The sequence below is a fragment of the Patiria miniata genome, unplaced genomic scaffold (assembly GCF_015706575.1).
Source record: "Patiria miniata isolate m_02_andy unplaced genomic scaffold, ASM1570657v1 HiC_scaffold_30, whole genome shotgun sequence".
In the NCBI taxonomy this organism is placed as follows: Eukaryota; Metazoa; Echinodermata; class Asteroidea; order Valvatida; family Asterinidae; genus Patiria; species Patiria miniata.
This window is the reverse complement of record NW_024037070.1, coordinates 6,992,822-7,016,444: the sequence shown is the minus strand read 5'-3', so window position 1 is coordinate 7,016,444 and position 23,623 is coordinate 6,992,822. Positions and strand designations below refer to the sequence as shown.

Here is a 23,623-nt window from a genome sequence, read left to right as displayed (position 1 = left end):
AGCCTCAATCCTTCAAATTCCTCCACTTTGGCAAAGAGGATTTTGAAGGATTCAGGGCGGTTAGGGTTAATAACCAGGAAAAATCTTATTCCGTACCATTAGACATCTAGTTATTCCGTAATTTTCAGGGGGGAAATGTTCAGGGAAATATTTCCTTGTTATTAACTAGTTAAGTAGCTTTCATAGCAAGCATCAAGTGGGAAAGGGAAAAAAGTCTAGATTTCAAATTTGTGAAACACAAGTTTTCAGGGAATTCCAGACGGAGGAAGTCCAGTTTTGGAGACACGTTTATAAGGCTAACCTTAAGATTATAAGTTTATCCTAATTACATGTATCTGGAAAGCTGTGCTTTTTCACTCTGCTGATTTTAATTTGGTCTTCAAAATTTCGATGTCATTTTGCCCTATGGACAAAGATTGATATATGCATAATTTAAACTAATACTTTTGGAATCGTAAGTGGACAATCCTATTTTTATTTTTTTAAATAAAATTTGGTAATTTACTTCATCAAACTTATCAAAAGTCCATTTATTTGTATGATGTCTCATTGTAAAACTCAAAACTTATCTAATAAAATATTTCTATTTGAATTCTTTTTTTAATGAGACATTTAGAAAGCATGGATGTTCAAATGATGCATTTGTGATCTTGTAATACCAGATGTATAGTACATACTGTTATTTTTAAAGGTGACAAACAAAGTTGTGCATATCATCAAGAGCTTTAAAAGGTGAAAATTGAACTACATGTACAATTATATTCCCAAAAACTTCAGCAAGCATAATGTGCATTGTCTTTTTTCATAGAAGATTATGTGGTAATAAATATACATAATATGTGAAACAAGTCAACAGCATCTTTTAGTATAATTTGTAATTGTTCAGTAAAATAGTTTGAAATCTCCAGTTTATTTTATACAAAATGTAACATTTTGCAAAAGCTTAAACTTTGCCTCTGAAGAAGGCCTTGCTAAGGCTGATATATCAGGCCACTTTGTGATTTGTATATTTCAGATCAGTCCAGTCATTGAGCAGTTTCAGCAGTTAAAGTCATTTTCAAAAAAAAGTTTTAACTGTAAGGTTCCATGCTGTGGCTTAAGGAACCAATGTTAATTTACCATAAGGAACTGCATTGTAAGGTTTCCTATTAGATTAATAATAACCACATGAAGGAATATTGGAACAAAAGTTTGGTCCTCAAAAATCGTAAAATGAAATAAATACAAGCAGCTTGACTGTAGTTTAAATTTAAATGGTGTTTAGTGAAGTGTGAATTACACATGTAAATAAGGTTAAACCAAAAATAACGGGGTGTCAATCATTAAATGGTTTATTGAATCAATCATGACTCGCAGCTAAGGGCTGAATTGAACATTATTACAGTATTTGGGGAAAAATAGTAATCCCATTAAAAAAAATTTATTATTAACATTGAAATAATAAGAAGTACCAGATAGTTATCCCATTAAAAAACATTATTAACATTGAACTATTAAGAAGTACCAGATAAAACTGACCAAAAAAAACCCCGAATACACGACAAAAACAAATTTACACTAGAAAACTGCTTTTTATAGAACATAACGCAATGAACTAAGGCATCGACTGTCATTGAAAGTTACACAAAAAATAGATGAATCAAATTAAGTGTGGGGACTAGAATTAATTAGGAACTATTGAGTAAGCATCCATCGTGACATTAGAGAAAAGAACGAAAGGGCGGTGCTCTAGTCTGGAGTAAAAAGGGATGCAGCCCCACGCAACGTAACAGTGAAGAAGGATCTTTCTCCGCATAAAACGTTGCAGGAGACCAACCGGATGAACGAGTTCGTTGATTGTAATGACATCCCTTTCCAAATTCAAACAAAAAGTGAATGAGCTGGTTACACTAGGCCGTAATTAAAATCTCATGTTACTCTTTTGAAAATCCAGTTCATAAAAGAAGAGAACCGGTTTTGGTTGGTTTTGATTCTGCCCCTCTGATCTCAGATTTTTTTTTAAAAACCTGATAATTTAGAAATCTGGTATGATAGTACAAACATTTGTGTTAAGTGCATCTGCGGAGTTTTAGCCTGATTGGACAGCGACGGAAGAGAACCCTATTTTTGTGTTGGTCATTGTGTTCCCGAAATCTCAGTTACTCTTTTGAGATATCTAGGGGAATGTGCTAGGAAACAGCATTTTAGAGTGAATATGGCGTATAAGGACCCAAGGGATTATTCCCAGCGCGATATGCGACAGAGGGGTACCCTCCATGTCCCCAATATACACGCCCTAGTCTATGGCTACCTAGCGCACCCCCCCCCCCCCCCCCGATATCTCAAAAGATTTCCTGAGATTCTGGTAACCAATGAGCAAACACAAAAGAGGGGGATTCCCCCTGTCACATATCTTGCTGCATATGCTGGGGGCCCCAGTCTGAAATCGTGCGCGGTATTATATCCGTACGTGATTGACAATACACGCTCGATGAAAAGCAAAATATTGTTGTGCACTCCGTCAGAAAATCTGCGGCATGTTGCGCGAGCAGTACATCCAGTTGTTAAGATAATATGAAAGTGTCCGCGATAATCATTCTATGACAGTGGCAAAACCACTGGGTGCGCACAGGGTGCATGTTCCCCCTTCCGGCCCGTTCGCCCCTCCCCCCCCCCCCCCCCCCCCAGCAGATGTCCTTCCCCGGCCCCAGGTGCCCTCCCATTCGAAATCATTTGAGCTGAAAAAAAACCACACTGTTGAAATGATACACGTTTCATTTGCTGTTCTATACGAACTCATAAAAGGCTGCGGCGAGAAAATTAATCCAGCGTTGACGATTTCGCAGAAAAATATGTTGGGGCCGGAGGAGGTTTCGTCCCGGGTTAATCACCTTAATTAAGGTATTGTATTCAAGATAGGCGGTCGGCGAATGTATGCACTATGGAAGGTTAACTCATAATTGACATGGACTGAAAAACGTGAACGACAGTTTTCATGTTGTTATTATGAATAATAAGGCGGCCGAATTCACTGCATTACAATTATTTGGCCTATCTGCATCACCTTCCGAGAATGGTTATTACTGCACTTGTTAAACATGTTTGATCGTTGTACTCGATGCAAAGGCCTCCATTCGACCATCTGAGAATGCGAACGATCTTTTGGCATCGTTTAAAGGTTCAGAGGGCACGTGTGGTCTAGCGGTAGAGCACAGGCCTCATGTTCGTGAGATTGTGGGTTCGAGCCCCGCCGTGGCCATGCGTGTTGTGCCCATGAGTAAGGCGCTTTACCTCAATTACTCCTCTCAACCCAGGTGTTAAAATCGGTACCGGCTTTATTCAATGCTGGGAAGGTAACAGGCTCGCTGTGGAGAAGGTGTGGCGATCCCCCCCACAGCAGCATTTCATGGACTTGAGTCTGGCCCAATCGCTTCGACAGAGAGATGGGCACTCCGTTCCTGTTAACACAGGTTCGTCCCCTTTACCTTTTTTAAGGCACGTAAGAACACTGATAATTACGCGGAAATTGACCAATCGATTGAAAGGATCCATGCGATGAATTTTTCTTCGGAACACATTTTGTGCAACTTCCTACTCCTCTTAATGAAAAATATTTGACATCCCTTTTTGGTTGATTTTATTGAAAAGTGCAATTCTTTGAACATTTAAAATCTTCCATCCTTATCCAGAGAACTGAGGGCGTTGTTGCTGTGATGTCATTTCAGGAAGACACTGTTCTGTTTATGGTTATCTGCTCAAATTGCGAACTCATAAATTGTTAACATTTGTGAGAAAGATTTTTTCGTTAGCTTACTGCCTTGTACTGACACAACAACGATTCACCCAAAAAAATATTAACAACAGCAAAATATCCAAAATTCTAGCAATTGTAGTTTGCTGACATACAAAAGAAACAAAAATTGCAAATAAGGTTACATTGGACATAAAGGTGTATTTTCAAGGATTACATTTAAAAGATACATTGCATGGCCCTTTAATGAGAAAGAAAATTGCTCAATACTCCGCTTGAAATGGTACCACTGAATGGTATCATTGAACGTGGTTTTTAAAAAAAATGTGCCCGCCGGCACAGTTTACACACAAAACTTTTCACTTCTTACAGTCTCCAACCTCAGTGAAATGTTTAATTTATTGTTATGCAAAACGAGACATTACTTTTGATAAAAAAAGTGGGTTTTTTTTTAAATAGATGTCGGTTAAGTGGAAAATTTGTCCCCAAACCCTCGAAAACATTTAAAACATTTAAAACAGAAATGCAATTACAAACATGGTATGAACAAACCAACACATTCATCCCACAAACATCAGATATAGCCCATTTTGCGTTTGCAAAGTACCCTGCATAAGTCTTTTTTCCCTCTATTTTTTGTTTGTTTGTAGGGTGGGGATGAGGTGGTATAAGTTGTGAGAGTAGCTACATCAATTGCTCCAAATTGGTCCTAGTCTGCCCATAAACAATGTGTACATGACTTTGTTCTTTATGCTTTGTCTATTTATCGGGACGTAAAACTTTTAGCTTCACTTTATTTCTGACTTATGTCTTATGAACTTTGTATCATACTGTTTGCTCAAGCTTCTAAATTTCCCATTGCAAATATTACCTCAATGGTAATGTTTAAATTGTTGACAACTGTGAAAGGTTTTTTTTGTAAACAACCCCATGTTTTGATAAGTTTTTCCTAGCAAATTTACGATGCACCTAGTTCTGTCCATCTAGGTAATACTTCATTCAAAATATGGCTTAAATTATCAAGCTCCTTACACTACAAAAAAAAATATGAATTTGTATCCATGGATATTTGTATTTATTATGATTTGCAGCTGAATGTATTTTAATCGATGAAACTATTATCAAGCTGCTTAATTTCCTTCAAAATGTACACACACTAAGGTAAAGTAGGTAAAGTGATCCCTATGTTCTTTTCAGCTGCTTCGGCCCAGGTCAGTATCAGCGTCCAGCCTCCAAACCGGTTTTAAACATAGCGTTTAAAACCGGCCAAGCACACATTTATTCCCACTCATAAATAGCTTTTTGGTCAAAGAGTCCAAACAAGTCAATATATAAATTTCCTAAGATTTTATTCAACAAGTTTACTTCATGTTGTTTTAAACACCCCTGGCTATGTTATGGTATGTGCCTCTCGGGAGAAGTCGTAAACAACTCCGTATATGGAGATTAGCGCGCGCGGCGTGTACTGCGCAATGTGGCGCGTACTGCGCGATGTGGCGCGTACTGCGCGATGTGGCGCGTACTGCGCGATGTGGCGCGTACTAGTGCGCCATGTGACGCAGAACGCAGCTGTGCAGAACGCAGCTGTGCCGGTGTAGTGTGAATTCCTAAATTAGAACTAGGCTTATGATGTACTGACTCATTGGTAGTATTGCGCCGGCCACGTGACGGGCTTGCGACCAATAGCAGTGGGTAAACAGTGTCTTAGTATTAAAATGCGATGTGGCAACCTGGATGTGTGATGTGTGTAATGCTCAGTTTGTTTAGTTTTGCTTGATTTATAATAGATCAAGAATGCCGATGACTTACCAACCGAATGTATGCCCCAAAAAGATCACAAAGGTAATTTGTTTAATCTTTATAGAAAAAAAAAGATGTCTTCCTTTTCTCGGCGTACTTGACAGAACGCACAACAAACAAGATAAGAGACCGTTTGCAGTGACACATTCTCCTTCTGTCTACTGTCCTACTTGTCAGTCTGGTCCATTTCAATCGTGAGGCTATGAACGGAGTGGTATGCCCTATAGGCGCACGCCATGATCCCACACACAAAGTAATGTCACTATGTGCCTGATCCATCGTTGGCTAACTCGTGTGAACATTCTGTCAGAACATCCACACACGTCCAACACCGTGCCAACCCACGGCTGCTTCAGGCAAACGCTACGTTCTTTTGCCGTTCTTTTTAGTTTCTCTCTAGTGTACAGTCGACCTGTTATTGCTGATGAGAGCGGCCTAACTCATCCTGCTGATGAATAATGTTACATCCAAAAGAAGGAGGCAGAAAAAAAATTGAAGGATGAACGATGGACTGGCGGGCGCAATTCTGGAGATTTAATAATTATATTGTTGCTTGTTTTTGGGGGTTTTTTTATAGGACATAATAAAGAGCAGGGGAAGTTTACCGTTTGTGATAATCCGTGTGTGAATGAGAACGGCGGGCCGCCTGGGCGATGTATGCCGTGACGTTGTCATGCCAATCAACTAGACTGTCTTACAGTCTGCACCACACCTTGCCATATATCCACTATACGTATACGCATCGCCATACGGCCGGCTGTGTGTACAGGATCCAAACTCATTTACTCGGCATTTACGTCACAGGACAACCCTACGAAATATCAGCGCGCGTTGGACAGCTAGACGTCACGGGGCTGCTGCTGACTAACTAACGGGTGGCTCGTGGAAAAATACGGCCCGACTTCACACAGGCTGGCTTTTTTTGCATACGATTTGCTGTGTGCCTCACCCTAGACAAGATGGGCTGTACTATGAGTGCAGAGGATCGCGAAGCAGTGGAGAAAAGCCGGCAAATCGACAAGACTTTGAAAGATGACGGACTACAAGCGGCCAAGGATGTTAAGTTACTACTACTGGGTGAGTTGCTGGGCGTGCTGCTAGCTGATCTACACCGACCGCATCTCAACTTGAATGATTCATGCAACGATTTTGGCGCTTGACAGTATTCACTTGTTAGTCTTCCCTCGATTTATTGTCATGTTGCTCGCTATACGAGACTCTCCTATACACCCAGCCAGCTAATTTTCCTCTCACACAACGATTGCTGCTCAAGAGGCTTATCATATGTTCTGCATGATGATGCATTGTGTTTTCGAGTGTTCTTGTCGTCGTTGAGGAGGTTTTCAGCCCTTTCAAGCTATGGGATTTTAGTCATTTGCTCGCCAGTGCAACCAAGGATGTTTACAAGTGGTCGGGAGTATTATAATTGCGCGCCCGGCCGTCAGTCAAATTCGTCCGCACCATTAACATTTTGCCTCATTATGATTGCCGAGGACTAAATCTCCTTTTCTTGTTCGTTTTACAGGTGCAGGGGAATCGGGAAAAAGCACAATCGTCAAACAGATGAAGTAAGTCTGAGCTATCGTTTCCCCATTTCTCCGCCGATCAGGATTCGGGTGCCTCGGTCTAATTTCCACCCAAAATGAATGAAACACGATCGGAGAGAGGCACATAATGTGTCAATCTGGTAGGCCCGATATCTCACGGACAAGCTATACGGCGGCCGGCGCCCCTCCCCTCAGCTGGTGCCCGTCAGCCAGTAAACGGGTCAAGCAAGCGGCGACAATTAGATGAATATATACGACGGGGGAAACCCAACAATGGCGGTCTATAAAACCATAAAACCCGACCTCATAATGCTGCGCAAATAGAGTTGTCACGCTGCGCTTAGTGTGTCACGATCCCTATATTTTTATTGTTTTCCTGACGCCATCACACAGCCAGCGACGCGTGCATGATGTGGACCCCTCATCATCATTATCATCCGGCTAGCTCGGCACAATTTGCCAGTACCGCCATTTTTTTTCAACATCATCTCTATTGTCTGTAGCTAGCTGCGTGCATGTGTTTACGTCAAAGCGGCCGCTGTGCAGTAATTATCGGGATACATGCCGAGGCAATATCGGCCCATAGGCCTATACATGAGAGAGGCTGGCTGAACTCAATGAGCATTCAAAGCGCTGTATGCATGGACCGCTGGGTTTTAAATATAATAGCGTTATAAAAGACAGGAAGCGGGCTTGGCTTTCCGATAACATTACAATTTCCTTGCATACATATTGTTTAGTGTCTGCATAAGTAGCCATGAACTCGGTCGCTTCCCGATAGATAAGCGTGGCACTGTACCTGTTAACGCTCCACTAAAATGATTATCAATTATTTTTATGCGTTTATCAGATGTAGGGCATTCGCCCTTTGTACGTTGACCTGAAGGAACGGGCATAATGACTTGATAGTGTATTATCCAACGCGTGTCCAGTACAATTACGAAGCGAGTGATCAGTGGGAAAACTAAGATGTTTTAAAGACAATTTGGTCTTGATGTGTATTGAGTCCCAGTGTTATGTATATGACCTAGCAATCTGACTATAACACCTGTATCCAATCAATTATAACAGCTAGATATTCAATTTAATGATTTAATTCAATTCAATAACAATAATTATTTTCATATTTTCCAGGTGTAAATCAAATTAAGATATAACGCAAATTTGCCAGCATTTGGTCAGTGTTTTGGACATATTGCATCGTGTTACGCTTCAGTCGGCCTTTCATCAGAAGAATATAATATTTTGAAATATAACTGGTATTATTTGTACAGGACATTGCACAGTTATCGGCTCAGACTCGAAGCATTACAATGTTAATCAGTAAAATAAACAAAAATCAACGATTGCCTCTATAACTACTGTTTTTATATTAATGTATACTATTGCTTTTATTGTAGTCAAAATGTGAGATTCAAGTAAAAAAATGCCACTTCCGAAGTTGACATGTTAATTCTTTAAACATTCATTTACACAGTAATCATATACATCTAGAAACTGGAAGTAGAAATGGATTCCAAGAAAACAGCCACATAATGAAAATTGTAATAAAAATATTAGGCTGGATATTTACCAAAAATAAACAAAACTCATCACTATGAAAAATGTAGAAAGATGTACATGTATGGACTGCCAGAAACAAAACATATTCCTGCAGTTTCACTCAGTGTACTCATGTGCGGGAGAACAAACGACAATTTAATTGGAATAATTGGAAATGTGAAACGGATAGAAATTTAGTCTGCTTGGCGCTGCACCTCGAGTAAGTCAGCTGCGACAACCATCATGAATAGGTATTCAGTAACGCACAATGTATACATGCGCGGATCTACATGTACGTAAAACACAACACAATAAGATTGCTCATGTTTGTACGTCTTTTAGCCATGATCAAACTGAAACGAAGTCCATTTGGTATGAAGATGACGAGATGAGGATGTGTGCTAGCATGCCTTTCACTCAACCGTGATAGTAGGCACAGATGTCAGCTCGACCTCCGCCTGACCCCTGCCAGTAAAGCCCTGAAGTCTCGCCGCAATATCGTTTTACCGATGAACAACAATGTGAAATATGACCGAGTATAAAACACTGTTAACGCGCAGGCTTATTATTTAAGTAAAGCACTGATGTAAACCTTTATGGTATACACAATGTCTAGGTTTACAAGACATTTCTGTACTCTATGGTTTCAACATAACTCCTCTGTAATACCGTGATGGAGTAAAAATACTCTAAATGTTTCAAATGAAGGCATCAAAGTCAATCGTGCCATCCAGAAAATAAAATGTATTTGATTAATTTATTTGAAATTTCACATCATCTCATATTTGGTTTTAAAAATATAAAGTTGTATTATTTAATAACGGTTATGTGCACTTCAACAACGTGACAAGAATAATCTTCCGGACTGTTCAGTCATAAACGGTTTTACACGTAGGGTTGAAATTGATGTTTAATGCAGGGAAAAAAGAATTCAAATGAACAAATTGAACCAGACCTGTAAGTGATAATCTTTTATGTTTGAAATCCAGATCTGAGATTTGTGCTTGGAAATGGCATGCGCGACACATTAATAGTCAAATATAAACCCTACTTATAACTAATGAATGCACAAATATTACATTTACTTTCCAATCTATTTCTATATTGTCAGTATTATCTAACATGTTTTGGGCATCAACATAAGAAACATGAAAACATACATGCAGATGAAAACCATATACTGCTGAAGCAACTTTACTACAGTCAAAAACGAAAGTGACCCGAATTAATGATTTTTTTCCTTAAAAATCAATCAAATTTGAAACACCTGTGAAGTATATCTTGGAAGAGCATGTTCTTTCACTTATCCCTAAAAAGGAATTACTGAAATTGATCTGTGCTATCAGAAATTATGCACGTTTTACTAAAATAACCCATTTTTATAGCTGTCCATGAATGCCGTTGGAAGCTATTGAGCTGAGTGAGAACTACAGCTGGCACACAAGCATTCAAATACAAATGAGATTTAAATCATTTAAATGAAGACTGAAACATTATTTTACTGTCAGATTTTGTGTTTTGAATATGAGGAACAAGTCATTTTTTTTTTCTGAAATATTACTGACGATTTTGGTATGTTTTCCTTTGCAAGTTCTCCCCCATTATCGAGGTGGGAAACCGTCCATGTTTTATTGTATTTAATGGGTATTCATCAGTTCGTAGAACGGTAATTGATCAGTGGTGGACAGCTGGATTTTGTGATCTTCATATGAACACAGACGTAGCTTGGGAATGGAGTATGCAAATTACGTGAAATGTACACAGTTACCAGTCAATATTATGTACTTCATGCCCGTGGGTTCTTTTTTTTGTGAATTGGAGCGAGCCACATATTTTATATATTTTTTCGAATTCAGTCACTTTCTTTTTGACTCGCCTTGTATAGGATGTCTTAATTTTGGGATTATCTACGATTAGGGTTCGTTCTATTTACTAAGTAGACAACGAGCAAAGTGTTGATCGCCGTCTTATTACGGATAGGACTGCACCTGAATTTAGATTTCTGAAGCCTATAGCATTGTTTAACATTTTTACTGATTATTTTGTAGGGTGGCAAAAATGATACTGTCCAAAAAATAACCACGATCATTTGTGCTTGAACTGGTTGCAAGGGCCACAAAAAGTTGGCTTTGGGCCCAAATTTAAAGGTTATTCTGGTTTTTATACATATTCTATCAGAAATGAAATACCGCAAAGGGAAAGTATGACCCACGATGTGAAAGTATGTTGCATAATAGCATGTCTAAGATGCCAAGTGTGATGGCAAATAATATCCTACCGATTGTACCAATTTACGTCCCTCCATGCACGCTGTAAGCGTACTGAAGTCGTTGATATTTGTTTGTGTGTTCGGGCTGTACTACTACATTATGCTTGAGTTTTGGAGAATAATGCTGGCAGTAATTGTAACAGAAAGTTGACAGAAGAACGAGTCGTGCACAAAATCAGTTATATTTTCATGTCTAATAGAATCTGTATTTAAAGGTAGCACTAAAGGCCTACAACATCTGCAACGATGGTCGGCCGACCATCGTTGAAAAAACTTACTTTTTTTCAAATACCGCCCCCAGTTTACCACATTTAGGCCAATAGTCCGCGTTTTGTTTGCAATCTGATACACACGTGAAGGGGTACAAGCCAGCTAGTCTGGCTCTCTGAGTCTCCAACGTCTCATGCTCCGTTTCGTCTGAAGTAGGGTCAGGGAACCAGACTTCAAGCACAGCCGTGTTGTTGTTGTTGTTTTTTTTGGGGGGGGGGGGTGCTTTTTCCCGGCATTCATGAACACAAAACTTTAAACAAGTCAGTGTAACGATATTTGCTATAAATACTAACACCCTAATACATCCATTTCTAAAATATTACAGCAAAAGCAAAAGTATAATTACCTTTAAATCATGTGGAGGCACTATACTATACTGTTTCAGTAAATAGGCCCTAAATTACCTATATATACGCCGGTCAAATAACGATTTGCATGTCCTCATTTTTTTGCTATTACAGCATTTTGTGAGCCGTGAACTTGAGGGTTTGTAAAAAAAAAAAAAAAAAAAGTGGAAGCCGTGAACAGGACTGCAAGCTCATATTTCTGTGAAAATCCGCATGACATTGGGCCCTAAAATTGCTATATTTTGCAATGGAGCGTAGGCCTCCTTTTTTCAAAATGGCGATGTGCTTTAGGACTGCTTTAAGGGGCGATCATCTTTGGATGGAATTTTCTCCCAAACGTCATCGGTTAACCCCAAAAAAATTTAACAGAAAATGAAAGATGATGAAATAGGCTTTAATTTGATGTGTGTCTCAAACACCTTGGAGAGTTGTGGTTGAAAGAAAAATGGGTAAAAACGTTTTCAATGTGAACACCGTGATGGATGTCAAGCATGTAGGTTTGTAGCAAAGATATTAAACAAATGACATTTGTAATATGTGGCTATTTTATGGGGCTATTTTATCAGATGTCGACTGTACTCTTATAGGCCTACCCAAATGATGTTCTTGGAATTGTGACGTGATCATGCTTAACTAACCAGACCCGCTTCGACGTTCTTAATTAGTGCAATCAGGATGAAGAATATATACAGATTGTCATTTCGTACTCAAAAAACGTTTAACTTAATCGCAAACGCCAAAAAAGCAGCGAGCCTTAATATGCCTACATGTAGTATACTATCAACGCGGAAATAGCATATGTTAGACTCATTATGCGGCAGAATTGCAGGATTGTGATTTTTTAATCAGCTACATGATTAGCCATGTGAATACGTACCCAAGTGAATGTTGAACACGCGCTGAATGGCAACATGCATTTGGAATGGATTTAAAACGAAAAGACACATTGGCCTTCGCATCAGCTTTGGATTTATGCCCTCATATTTCACTTGATTCTGTATGCTCTTCCTCTCCTATAAAAGTTAATTGATCGATTCAAGAGCAGCTGATGTACGAATAATGTGAATAATTATTGGTAATAAAATTATATTACTGTACATTTGGCAATATGCAAAAACGTGTAGCAAACGAGTTTTACTCGGTGCGGTTTAGGGAAAAAAGCTTCGTTTTCGTATTGTCACACTCTAAAAATTGTATAGCAATTTAACACAATCTTGCTACCCCTTTGTTAACATGTTTAGACGCTAAACATTAGGCCTACGTGTCCAGGGGCCATATTCATGAAACCTTACTAACTTAGCAGCCAACTAGGCCTTAGTAGGATACTGAAATGCCTAGTAGTCTACTATGGAGTTGACAACTAAATTGTAATTCATAGAACCTAACTAAGAACCTTGCTAACTAGTTACATACTAGGAAAATTTAGTTGCATACTTGAGTAACTGGAATTGGGTGCTTTTGGGATCAAATGTCATTTGACATTCGACAGATGTAACAACAGGCAGAAAACACACTTATTTACATGTACTTAATACCCTATCCCCATACAGCATTGTACAGTGCAGAGAGAAACCAATACTTTGGTATTCTGAACTTCTTAAACACCATTTTGAAATATTACATTTATTTATTACCAGAATAACACACACGTGATTTTATCTTGATGAGCGAATATGTTGAAAATACGGCTGGATATCAGGTTTGGCCTATAAGCACACCGCTAATGATTTTGCTCCACGATGACAAAAGAACTCATCGGCGTCAGACATAGCGAGTATATCGAGCCCCTCGTTCAAAAACATTTTTGTTGATACACAGTCGACAGCATTCGTGGATAATGAATAAAACATAATGTACCCTGTGCCACAAACAATACATGCGGAGAGTCTCCGTACTTATGTGCGTAGGAGTTGGGCATAGGCCAAACAACGGTAGTTTTTTTCCCACACATGCACGATTATCATGTATTGACCTATATATTGCCCTCAAATAGTGTCCAGACTTATTAACGCTCTGTTAACTGCTATCTTCCTATTATGCAGGTGACAAATTGGCCTTGTTGCAGAATATAATCCGACCACTGTGAAAAATATAGGCCTCAAAATGCGATGTACGATAAATTTGGTTGCAGTAAATAACCTGCTAAACTGTTATTGAAAATGTGACTCATTGCATTTTTAAAACGGTCTCAGAAGCGTTTTATAGAATTTAAATGCCAACAAAAAACTCGTAAATTTCGATCCCGTGTTTCACATTTTATCTGATTGAATGGTTGACATTGTTGCTGGATAAACTACATTCGTATTATTTAACGTCTGCAGTTTATTGGTTACCTATAGTTTGTAGATGCGTTTTAAAATTCAATCATTCACAGCACAATAATGAATGTTAAATGCACTTTGCATTGCATTGATTTGCTTTCTTTGTAAAATATTCGTGCTTTCTCGAGCACTAGTTCTTTGTGCTTTTCGCTTTCACTTTATGGAATGCGAGTTTGCCGTCGCACGGACTACATGATATAGGTGTCCCCAGAAACTGTGCAAGCAGGTATCCTGTAATTTCTCAAAAACTATTTAACATGAGTATTTCATATTGATGGGGCATATTAATTATACTCCTGTATAATCAGTGAAATTACCATGGAAATCCGTTCATGCAAACCAGAGATCTAACAGATTGTAAAAGGCTATGTTTTTTCACCCATTCCAATGGGATTTACACAGTTAGTGATATCAGTGCATCAGATTGTCATGGGCCTTTTCACTCTGATGTAAATTAAGTTAACTGTGTAAATCACTTCCCATTGGAATGGGTGAAAAACCCATAGCCTTTTAAAATCTGTTAGATCTCTGGTTTGCATGAACGGATTTCCATGGCATTTTACTGAATATACTACACAAGGGTATAATTAATATGCTCCATCAAGATGAAATACTCGTGTTAAGTAGTTTTTGAGAAATTAAAGGATATCTGATTGCACAACTTATTTTTTTTTGGGGGGGGGACACCCTGTATTAGTTGTTCCTTACATTAAAAGATACAAATTTGCTTGAAAGTATACTTGAAAAAGGAAGAATCAACTTTACTTTGAGGAAAACATGGAAATTCTCTCGAACAATATGATGTGAAAACGACATACCAATTCATCTGTCATCCATGCATGAGGAAGTTCATTAGTCAACGGTGCTGTACTTTCTATTAATGATGTGATGTTGCGTTTAAATTGGTAAACGTTTAGCAAATAGTTTTAAGAACCATTTAAACGTTTAACCGTTTAGCAAGGCTAACGCCTGCCCATTATGTCTGCAGACCGACGTTAATGACATGATAAATCAACAGTGATTGACATGATAAATAGACGGCAGCCATTGAAAACGTACAAACTTAACTATACGTTTACCTCGAATGTAATCAAGCACCGCGGGGCTTCTAAAGTCGTGTAAATTAAAGGTTTGAAAACATCGTTAATTTGTTTGTGCTCTGTATGTTTAACTCAAAGGAAGATCGCGTGAACGTCGGTCCCTTTCTATAATTCGGGTTTCGTCTAAACGTTTGGGGAAATTTTTTAATGGATGTAGCGGGGTTTTTTTTCGTTTAACGTTTAAAGGAAAAAGCAAACGTGTGATGTTATTTCAGGCAGAAAACTCAATGCTACATCCATTTCAGCACACACACACAAATAGCCAGAATTTGGGATATTTTCCTGTCGTTATTTTGTTGGGGGGGGATTCGTTGTTGTGTCAGTACATGGCAGTAGGCCAGTGAGTTTTCTCACAAAGTGTTTTAAGTGTGTTTTAAGTGTTTAAAAAAAGTGCACTTTTCAATAAGATTGACCAAAAAGGGATGTCCAGTTATTTTCATATACATTTAAGAGGAGTAGAAAGTTGCACAAAATATTATGTCCTTAAGTAAAATTCATGTCATGGCCCTTTAAACGTGTAAAGTCACATCCTTACTTTCTGTAGCCGCGAACATTGCCCTGAAGGTGAATTTGAATGTTAGTGGATGTATTGTTGAACCTGTATTATTGAAAAAAAAATGTCACGATTGTAGATCTTGTCCTGCTTGAATGAATATTTGATCATATTAATTTTGATCATGGAAAAACATATCTGCGATGATCAAAGATGATCAGTACGTCTTCTGTTATTAATTTCGAACTATTGTCTTATGTTGGTCATATAATATATCCTTACACCGCTCTTTAGATAGTCCCCATTCGTTTCAAATGGTTGAAGTAACATCAGCACCGATGTTAGGCGCGATAAGCCATGGGCGCACGCCTTTACGCACATTTGGTATTGGTGCATACACCTCACCGTTATGTCAAAGCTGGATGCACTTTTGCTATAGTTCATGGCAGAATTCCCGTCCAAAATAATCCATGCATAATAAGGCAACATTAATGCGCAGATGGCACCACGTAAGACTGATATCAAACGGATGCCGATTTTGATTGATATAGCTTTGATGTTGCGTTTTCATTATTACAGCAGCGGGTGAGTAGGCCCATTATAAGCCGTTGTAGTACAAGGGGGACTTTCCTTTAGCAGAATTCATTTCCGGGTGACCTAAATGACGCGCATTCAGTTGGCTGACTATAGTAACAGACTGGTCCATTAATGGCGCTTGGACCAATCGCTGCCGTAGTGAATGTCCGACATGCGAATACGTACGTGGGAAAGACAATGCCTTGTCTTCGAGGGGTATGTAAAGCACGACTGTGTGATCTTCCCGTCGATTTCGGATAAACGAATGGTCATAAGTTGTTCCTAGCATCTTTTTAGCTAGTTTGGCCAAAACAGATTCAAAACAGGGCCCGCCCACTGGGCACGTGCGGACAACAACGCATTGGCCTCCTCAATACCTAACTTCATGTTCCAGCCGCGCGCGTCATACGCAAATGCACATATAGTCGGACATATATTTTGTGACGCATGTCGGGCATTCTAAATTACAGCTGTGATTGGTCAAAACATCAGTGGGCGGGGCTTAATGGATTGGTAAATTGGCCCTCCTTATAAACTCACTAAAGTTCCTTGAATTCCATAACAAGTTGATCAGGTATAATGTGGGTTGCAACTTGCAATGGCGCTATCCGGTTCGTTAGTGACTTCGTTTTACACGCGCGTGCACCACTGATTACTAGCGCCCATTGGATAAACACTCAAGTTGCGTTAAATTCCGGTTCCAATGGTTCCAATGCTACTTAATGTAAAGTGGGCGTGGTTTAAACTGAAGTGACGTCACACTAACGAACCGGATTACCCATGCTGTACCAATTTAATCTATAGCCATTTGACGATCGTCCACTGACAGGGCGGCGTAAACTTGTAATAAAGGGAAGAGACCGTACCTACAAGAACAGCATCATTTGAATAATGAATGGGAATACAACCAGCATAATCTGATGTGAAAGTTCGCAGGTTCTATTTTGGCGAGTATATCCCATATCTGTAGAATAACGATTTGGCGGGAGAGTTGTCAACAACCCTAACCGAATCAATAACTGTAAGGGCAGGCTTTCCTGGAAACTGTCCAGGGCTGTATGCTGATGATTGGTGCCTGCAACACACGGGCATCCGCTAATCACTCACTCACCACACCAGCCATTGCTAAAACGCCTGTACAGGTTGATGTCCATAATATCAGCCATTTCTACCTTAAGTTGGGCTGTTAGTAAAGGCGAATACGTTTTGCATCCAGGTAAACTCGTATCTGTGGTTCATTATATTTCTTGTATCAAAATTTTTGCAGTTGTTTAAGAACACCACTCAAAATGCAAAGAATTAGAATGTTCATTTCTTCAAAATGACAGCAAGCCAGACGGATTAATTTCATAGGGTGTTTAAAAGCAGTACCATCTTGAATCCAATCAAGTTTTGTCGGTAGGATACTTTGGGATAAATGCAAATGATCGTATGTGCCTTTAAAAGCATCAGTGCAGTATAGAATAGGTTGTGAAGTGTTATCTTTACAAATATCGTGTGAATGTAAGTTTTGAGATTTTACTGAAATCTATTTTGTTACAAAAAATGCACTAAATGACTGAGTTACTGACTGACCGAGTTACTGATTATAATAATCTACATCATAATGACCGTGTACAATGTTCACAGTTGATGTTAGCGCAGGAATTGTGCATTTTCTAGCTTAAAGGGCCGTGAAATGAATTTTTTATCAGGAACATAGTTTGTACAACTTTCTACTCCTCTTAAATGTATATATAAACAAACTATTTGACATCCCTTTTTGGTTAATCTTATCGAAAAGTGCACTTCTTTAACATTTAATATTGTCCATGCTTTTCCGGACAACTGAGGGCGCTGTTGTTGTGATGTCAATTCAGGAAGACACTGCTCAGTTTGGGTGTTTTCTGTTCAAATGGTGAACCCAAACATTTGCTTATTGAAAAATCTGTGAGAAAAGTTGCTCACTGGCTTTCTGCCATGTACTGACACAACAGCGAATCATCACATCAACTTCTTGCAACATTTGATGCTAAAATAAATGTAACATTGAGGTTACTGGCTGAAATGACGTCATACTTTAGCTCATGAATATGGAAATTCGCATTAGCATAAAAACCAAAATGCCACCAAACTACCCTTGGAAATGGCAAAACAAAAATTGAACATAAGGTTAAATGAGACAAAAAGGTGCATTTTCAAGGATTACAATTTAAAAAAAAATAATTACATTGCATAGGTGCTTTAACTTATGGTCTAGCTCGACTGGCAAGCCTAGGGTTTTTATTTTTATTTTATTGAAATCTGTACTTCATTAAAAAAAATTGTTCCGAGAGGATTTTAATCTAATACACTGTTTTCTCCATTGACTTTAGAATTATCCACGAAGAGGGATTCAGTGACGAAGATGCAAAGGTTTACCGACCTGTTGTATTTAGCAACACCCTGCAGTCCATGGTGTCTATACTCAGAGCCATGGAGAAGTTGGAGATATCCTACGAAGACCCAAGTAGAGAGGTGAGTTATAGAATTCCAACACAGTGCAGCAATGGGACACCGTAGTTTTGACTGTGTCAATGCAGTGGCTGGTTTTTTAATTGACCGTATGTGTAGCAGCGATCTTAGAGGGGATCTTTTGTTATTTTAATTCAGTAACAATGAATCCACAAAAGGTACACTCATGCATATTCTAGCAAAACAAAGACAGTGCCCTCCAAGATGGCTGCCACGCATGAGGTATATAGCTAGCACAAGTCCGCCAGCAAGGTTGTTTATCTTCTGCAGGCTAGCAGAGACATTTACTTTAATACGCATGCGATAAACATATCACGTGAGTGACTTTCCTTTCCTAAATAGTGTTAAATAGAGTCCTGTACTGATCGATGAAGTTATTTCACCTTTTTAATCCTGATTTATAGCTCTGCAAATGTTTATTTTTGTTAACTGAAAGTTAAGTCTGAGAACCATTTCGTTACAAACTGATGCATGCGAATAAAAGTCAATGACTATTGGTTGCAGACAAAAATTGCAGTTCGCTACCGTAACTGTATTTTCACGTATGCCAGCGGTGCTTTTGGATTGTGCATAATAGGGATTAGGTCTAAAATACAGTATCCGTCATCCGTAATTCGTATAACAAAAACAACAACGATTATATAGCTAAACCATTAGTGACGGGGGACAGGCCTCCTATCCCCATTTTCAACCTTTTTGTCAGAGGACAGAACATGCACCCCACGAAATTGCAATGTAAAAATGATTCAATGTTTGGCCATTTAATTACTGCATATATACAAAATCCATGGCAAGATACTTTTTTTTGTTTCACAATAACGCTGTGTGGCAGAGTTGATTTCAAATCAGATTTGTACCATTATATCAGGGTCCGAAATTAGCGGTAGCCCGCTAGCCAAATGCTAGTCAAAACAGCGGCGGGCTAGTCAAACTATTCCTTAACTAGCCCGGCTGGCGAGTGAAACATTATTGGGACACGGTAAAGATGAACGTACAGGAAGAAATAAATCATTAAATTCAGAAAGAAAACCCCATCAATTTTATCAACTGTTTTAAAGGGTTAAATTGTTAGATCTGTTAATCAACACACTGACAAAATTGCCTCCTGAGAATTTAGCCTGAAAATACGCCATTTTGTATTTGAGATAAGAAAAAAAACCTGAATTTGTACCAATGCATTTTATGTTTAGTTCAGTGTAATATACTAATATATTGACCATGGTACATATTTTGTTTACAAATTGGACGTTGTGGTCACTGGTCAAGTGTTGCCAACTTTCAGCAAACTGTTCACTTCTACACTGCATGTGTACAATGTATATCTTGAAATATGATTGGTGGAAAGGTGGCGACATAACTATTTAACGTGGGCAAAATAACATGCACGAGATGCTTAACTGTTTTGGTTGCCTGTCGGCTGCCCCGTTGGTATGACGTCAAATGTAACATAGTCTATAGAGTACAAGAACACACTTCGCTTCTACGGTCCCAGTCTTTGGACTAGCATTGACCAATCAATTAAGTCCAAAACCTCCGTGGGCTCTTTTAAGAACTCTTTCGAAGAGTATCTTATTTCCCAATATGTAGCATAGTTTGGTTGTTTCCTTTGGTTTAATCTCCAGTGTTGCCACCTCTCGTGCAGTTTAACAGTTTTTTCAGTCATGTTTCTTAATTCATTTCTGGTCAGATCATTTTGTCCTCTTGTTTATGTTTGTCTTTGACTTAATTAATGAACTACTTGATTATTTAATGTCTTTGTTTTCTCTTCTAAAGGCACTCCGCAGTGAGCCTTGGCTTATTAGGATTGTGCCTCCACAATATTGCATTTTGCTTTCTGTTATGTTATTGTTTCAGTATGGAAATACAAGCATGGAATTTGGAACACAGTCTGATTATGTCGTGAGAATGACATTTGGCTATAGGGCCATCGCATATTTGTCCTTCGAAAAAATATAGGTAGAGTAACAAGCAATCTTCAATTTTTTTTCAAAATGGCTGCCATTGCTTGTTATTCTACCTATATTTTTTTCAAAGGGCCAATCTGCGGTGGCCCTATTGCCAAATATCTTTCACATGACATACTCTGACCGTGTGTCAAAAGTCATGCTTATATCGTCAAATGCAAAGGCACAATTACCCCAAATATTATTCTTATCTGTGCCCCACTACGATAGCTTCGGCATATTCGCCTCATGTGGATATCGGCTTCCACTGACAAAGCTTATTTGTTTTAGTGTTCATTTTATATTGGGTACGTGAATTAATTACATTGCAGAAGGGGGCGGTGAAAGTTAAAAACGATACTGTTAGGCTGTTGAATATTCATGCGTGATTTTTATGCTCCTTATGATGAAATGTTTCCGTATGCCCCTCATTAACCTTTATTAACCTTTTTTATTTTATTTCCCGTACCTTTAATGAACATGAAAATCAAAGCACATTGAGTCATGTAATTATATATTATCGCGCTATGATCGTGCCGATTATAAATTGAGAAAAACAACAATAAAACATCTGTAATGTTAGTAGGCTCTTTCTAATAACAAAAAAAGGAGATTTTTTTTTCACAAATATGAAATGGCGAGATTAATTGACTTATTTCTGCTGAGTAACGTTTAGCTTGGCACTGACAAAATGGAATGACCAAAGCTAAAGGGAAAAAAAGGAGAAAAACAAACCCAGGATGTTTTTTAGTACACAACGCCATCTGCATTTGAGTTGAATATGCCGACATGGGACGAACGGTGCAACTTTGAAATCACATAATTAATAATAAACCCAATGATGTTGCCGGGAACCAAATTAAATGATACGACAGTTAATGTCACCGTTTAAACGCTTACAAAGGCTTGAAGGTCGCAGCGGTGAATGTGCCTTTTCAGCAACCATTATATGCGTTCTTTACATTGCGTTATAATGGACTATGATATTAATTAAATGGAGCATCATTTGCTTCAATTAGCTGTGTCTGTACATTTCTTGAACGGAGACTACATTTTGTACATTCCCACACCATTAGGCAAAACAAGGGTGGACAGGGAAACCACAGAACAAAAGTTTATTCATAACTGACAAAACTGCATTCAACTAGGCCTTAAAATGGATCGTGGCTTTTCGTCACACTGCACCATTGATAATTGATTTAACACCACCCTTTTGTTTCTACTGTACATGTACCCATATTATGATGACCCTCTTCATTGCGTCTGATGACGTAGTCGTAGCTACGAAAGCTTTCACTCTAGTTAGTCATTTAAAGTGCTAATATACCTTACTTTTTCCGGTTTGTAAATAGTGTACGGTTTGCGATTCATGCTTAGCTCATAAATCGCTAAGCAGCATGTTCTGCTTATTGGAAACTACAAGCCCCGATAGTTATCAACCATTATCCCCCTTTGTTTTCACCTCGATGTACACGCAGGACGATTGTAAGATGGTGCTTGACATTGTCAGTAAGATGCTAGATTCGGAGCCTTACTCCAGCCCTCTGAGAGGCGCCTTATCGAGACTCTGGTCTGACATGGGGATCCAGGAGTGCTTTAACAGATCCCGAGAGTATCAACTTAACGATTCAGCTAAATAGTAAGTTCCGTTTCCCTTAAACCGTGGTTAGTTGTGTTACGTGTCTTTGGTATAACTTCATCGTTTATCGCATGCATAGATATATGTAGATTGAGATGGTTCATGCGCAGCCAACAGGTTACAAGATTTGTAAGATTGCATTGTGAGATCTATGGATGAATGTTTTGAAGGCAGAGCACAAGCAGCACATCTTGGGGACTAGCGGGACGTTTAATATTAAAATATTTATACGCTTGGTAATTACCATCTTGTCTTGTAGTGTCAACCTGTACTTTGTTGAGTGGGTGCGGGCAAGACTGTGCGTGACTTGGCAGCAACTTGAACCGGCATCCTATAGACCTATATACAGATATCTTTTTAGAATACACATTAGCCCCCATATGTGTCTTCTCGAGTATGACAAGACTATACAGTGATCACATACTGTATTAAGAACAAAATACCTAACAATGCGTAGAGCTCTTGAACGGTGTCGTTTAGTTCGCAATCTATTGACATATTTGTCAAACTCAAATGTTGTCGACAAAACAAAGATTGCCTCTGTAATGGCTACGGAAGTAGTTCATCTTTAAATCAAAACCTGCACACTCTAAAAAGTCCCTAGTCATAATGACGCGGAAACCGGTTTCTAGTTGGCCTCATATTTTTCAGGGTCAAAATTGACATTTTTCTTAGTCAGATTACACTTTTGCCAAGGTTTTTCGGGCCAAAATGACTTGGACAATGATCCAAAGAAGTGCCATTTTGACCCGCAAATTTGTCAACTTTGACCTTGAAAAGTATAAGCCAAATGGAACCCGGATGCCGGGTCAATCTGACCAGGGACGTTACAGAGCAGAGTGCACGACCTAACAAATCTATGTCATTGATTTAAATTCGTACTTTTAGCTCAGAGGAAAAAGATTATGAAATAAGGTGAATGGACCGATAGTTACGAGGTCTTCAGATTGAGTTCTTAAATTGTTGGTAATTCTTATTGAAAACTGTCAACTCCTGATCAGGTTTTTTTTTACAAGCACTTGGCACCCGCTGCTATATCAGACTCGAACCAGCCAGTCGATCCCGGCAAGCTCGGTGGTCGAGTGGTAAGACGTCTGCACTAGAAAGTACGACCTCGTGGGTTCGAGTCCCACCCGAGTGATTTTTCTCACTGTCACTCGGGGGTAACACGCTGAGTACACAAGTATTTATACGTCGGTGAAGGGCAAAACCTAATATCGAATTTACTTGGCACATGACAAATGCTCAAGTTGTAAAGGAAACTGTACCGACATTGACAGTTCTTCACCTCTTATTTGTGTTTTCCTAAACAGCTATGGTAGGTAATATGATGAAACTTAGAATTTTTCTGGGTCTTTTTTGTCAGCTTTTTAGATAGTTTGGACCGCATCGGATCCGACGACTACCTGCCTAACGAACAAGACATACTACGGACACGAGTCAAGACTACGGGAATAGTAGAAACTCACTTCACATTCAAAAATTTACATTTCAGGTAGGTGAGAAAGACTGCAAATCATTGGATACGTTGTTGGGAATTCTCAAGTGAATGC

General features: G+C 38.8%; 1 protein-coding gene across 1 annotated transcript in view; it reads left to right on the top strand.

Annotated features, from left to right (window-relative positions):
- The first annotated feature begins 6,098 nt into the window (after positions 1-6,098).
- Positions 6,099-23,623, top strand: part of LOC119739394 (guanine nucleotide-binding protein G(o) subunit alpha-like) — a 31,180-nt gene continuing 13,655 nt past the window's right edge. Inside the window, exons 1-5 of the mRNA XM_038214332.1 lie at positions 6,099-6,607; positions 7,056-7,098; positions 18,350-18,491; positions 21,910-22,070; positions 23,437-23,565. Coding sequence (XP_038070260.1) covers positions 6,490-6,607; positions 7,056-7,098; positions 18,350-18,491; positions 21,910-22,070; positions 23,437-23,565 — 593 coding nt within the window. The 5' untranslated portion in view covers positions 6,099-6,489. The remainder of the gene's footprint in view (positions 6,608-7,055; positions 7,099-18,349; positions 18,492-21,909; positions 22,071-23,436; positions 23,566-23,623) is intronic.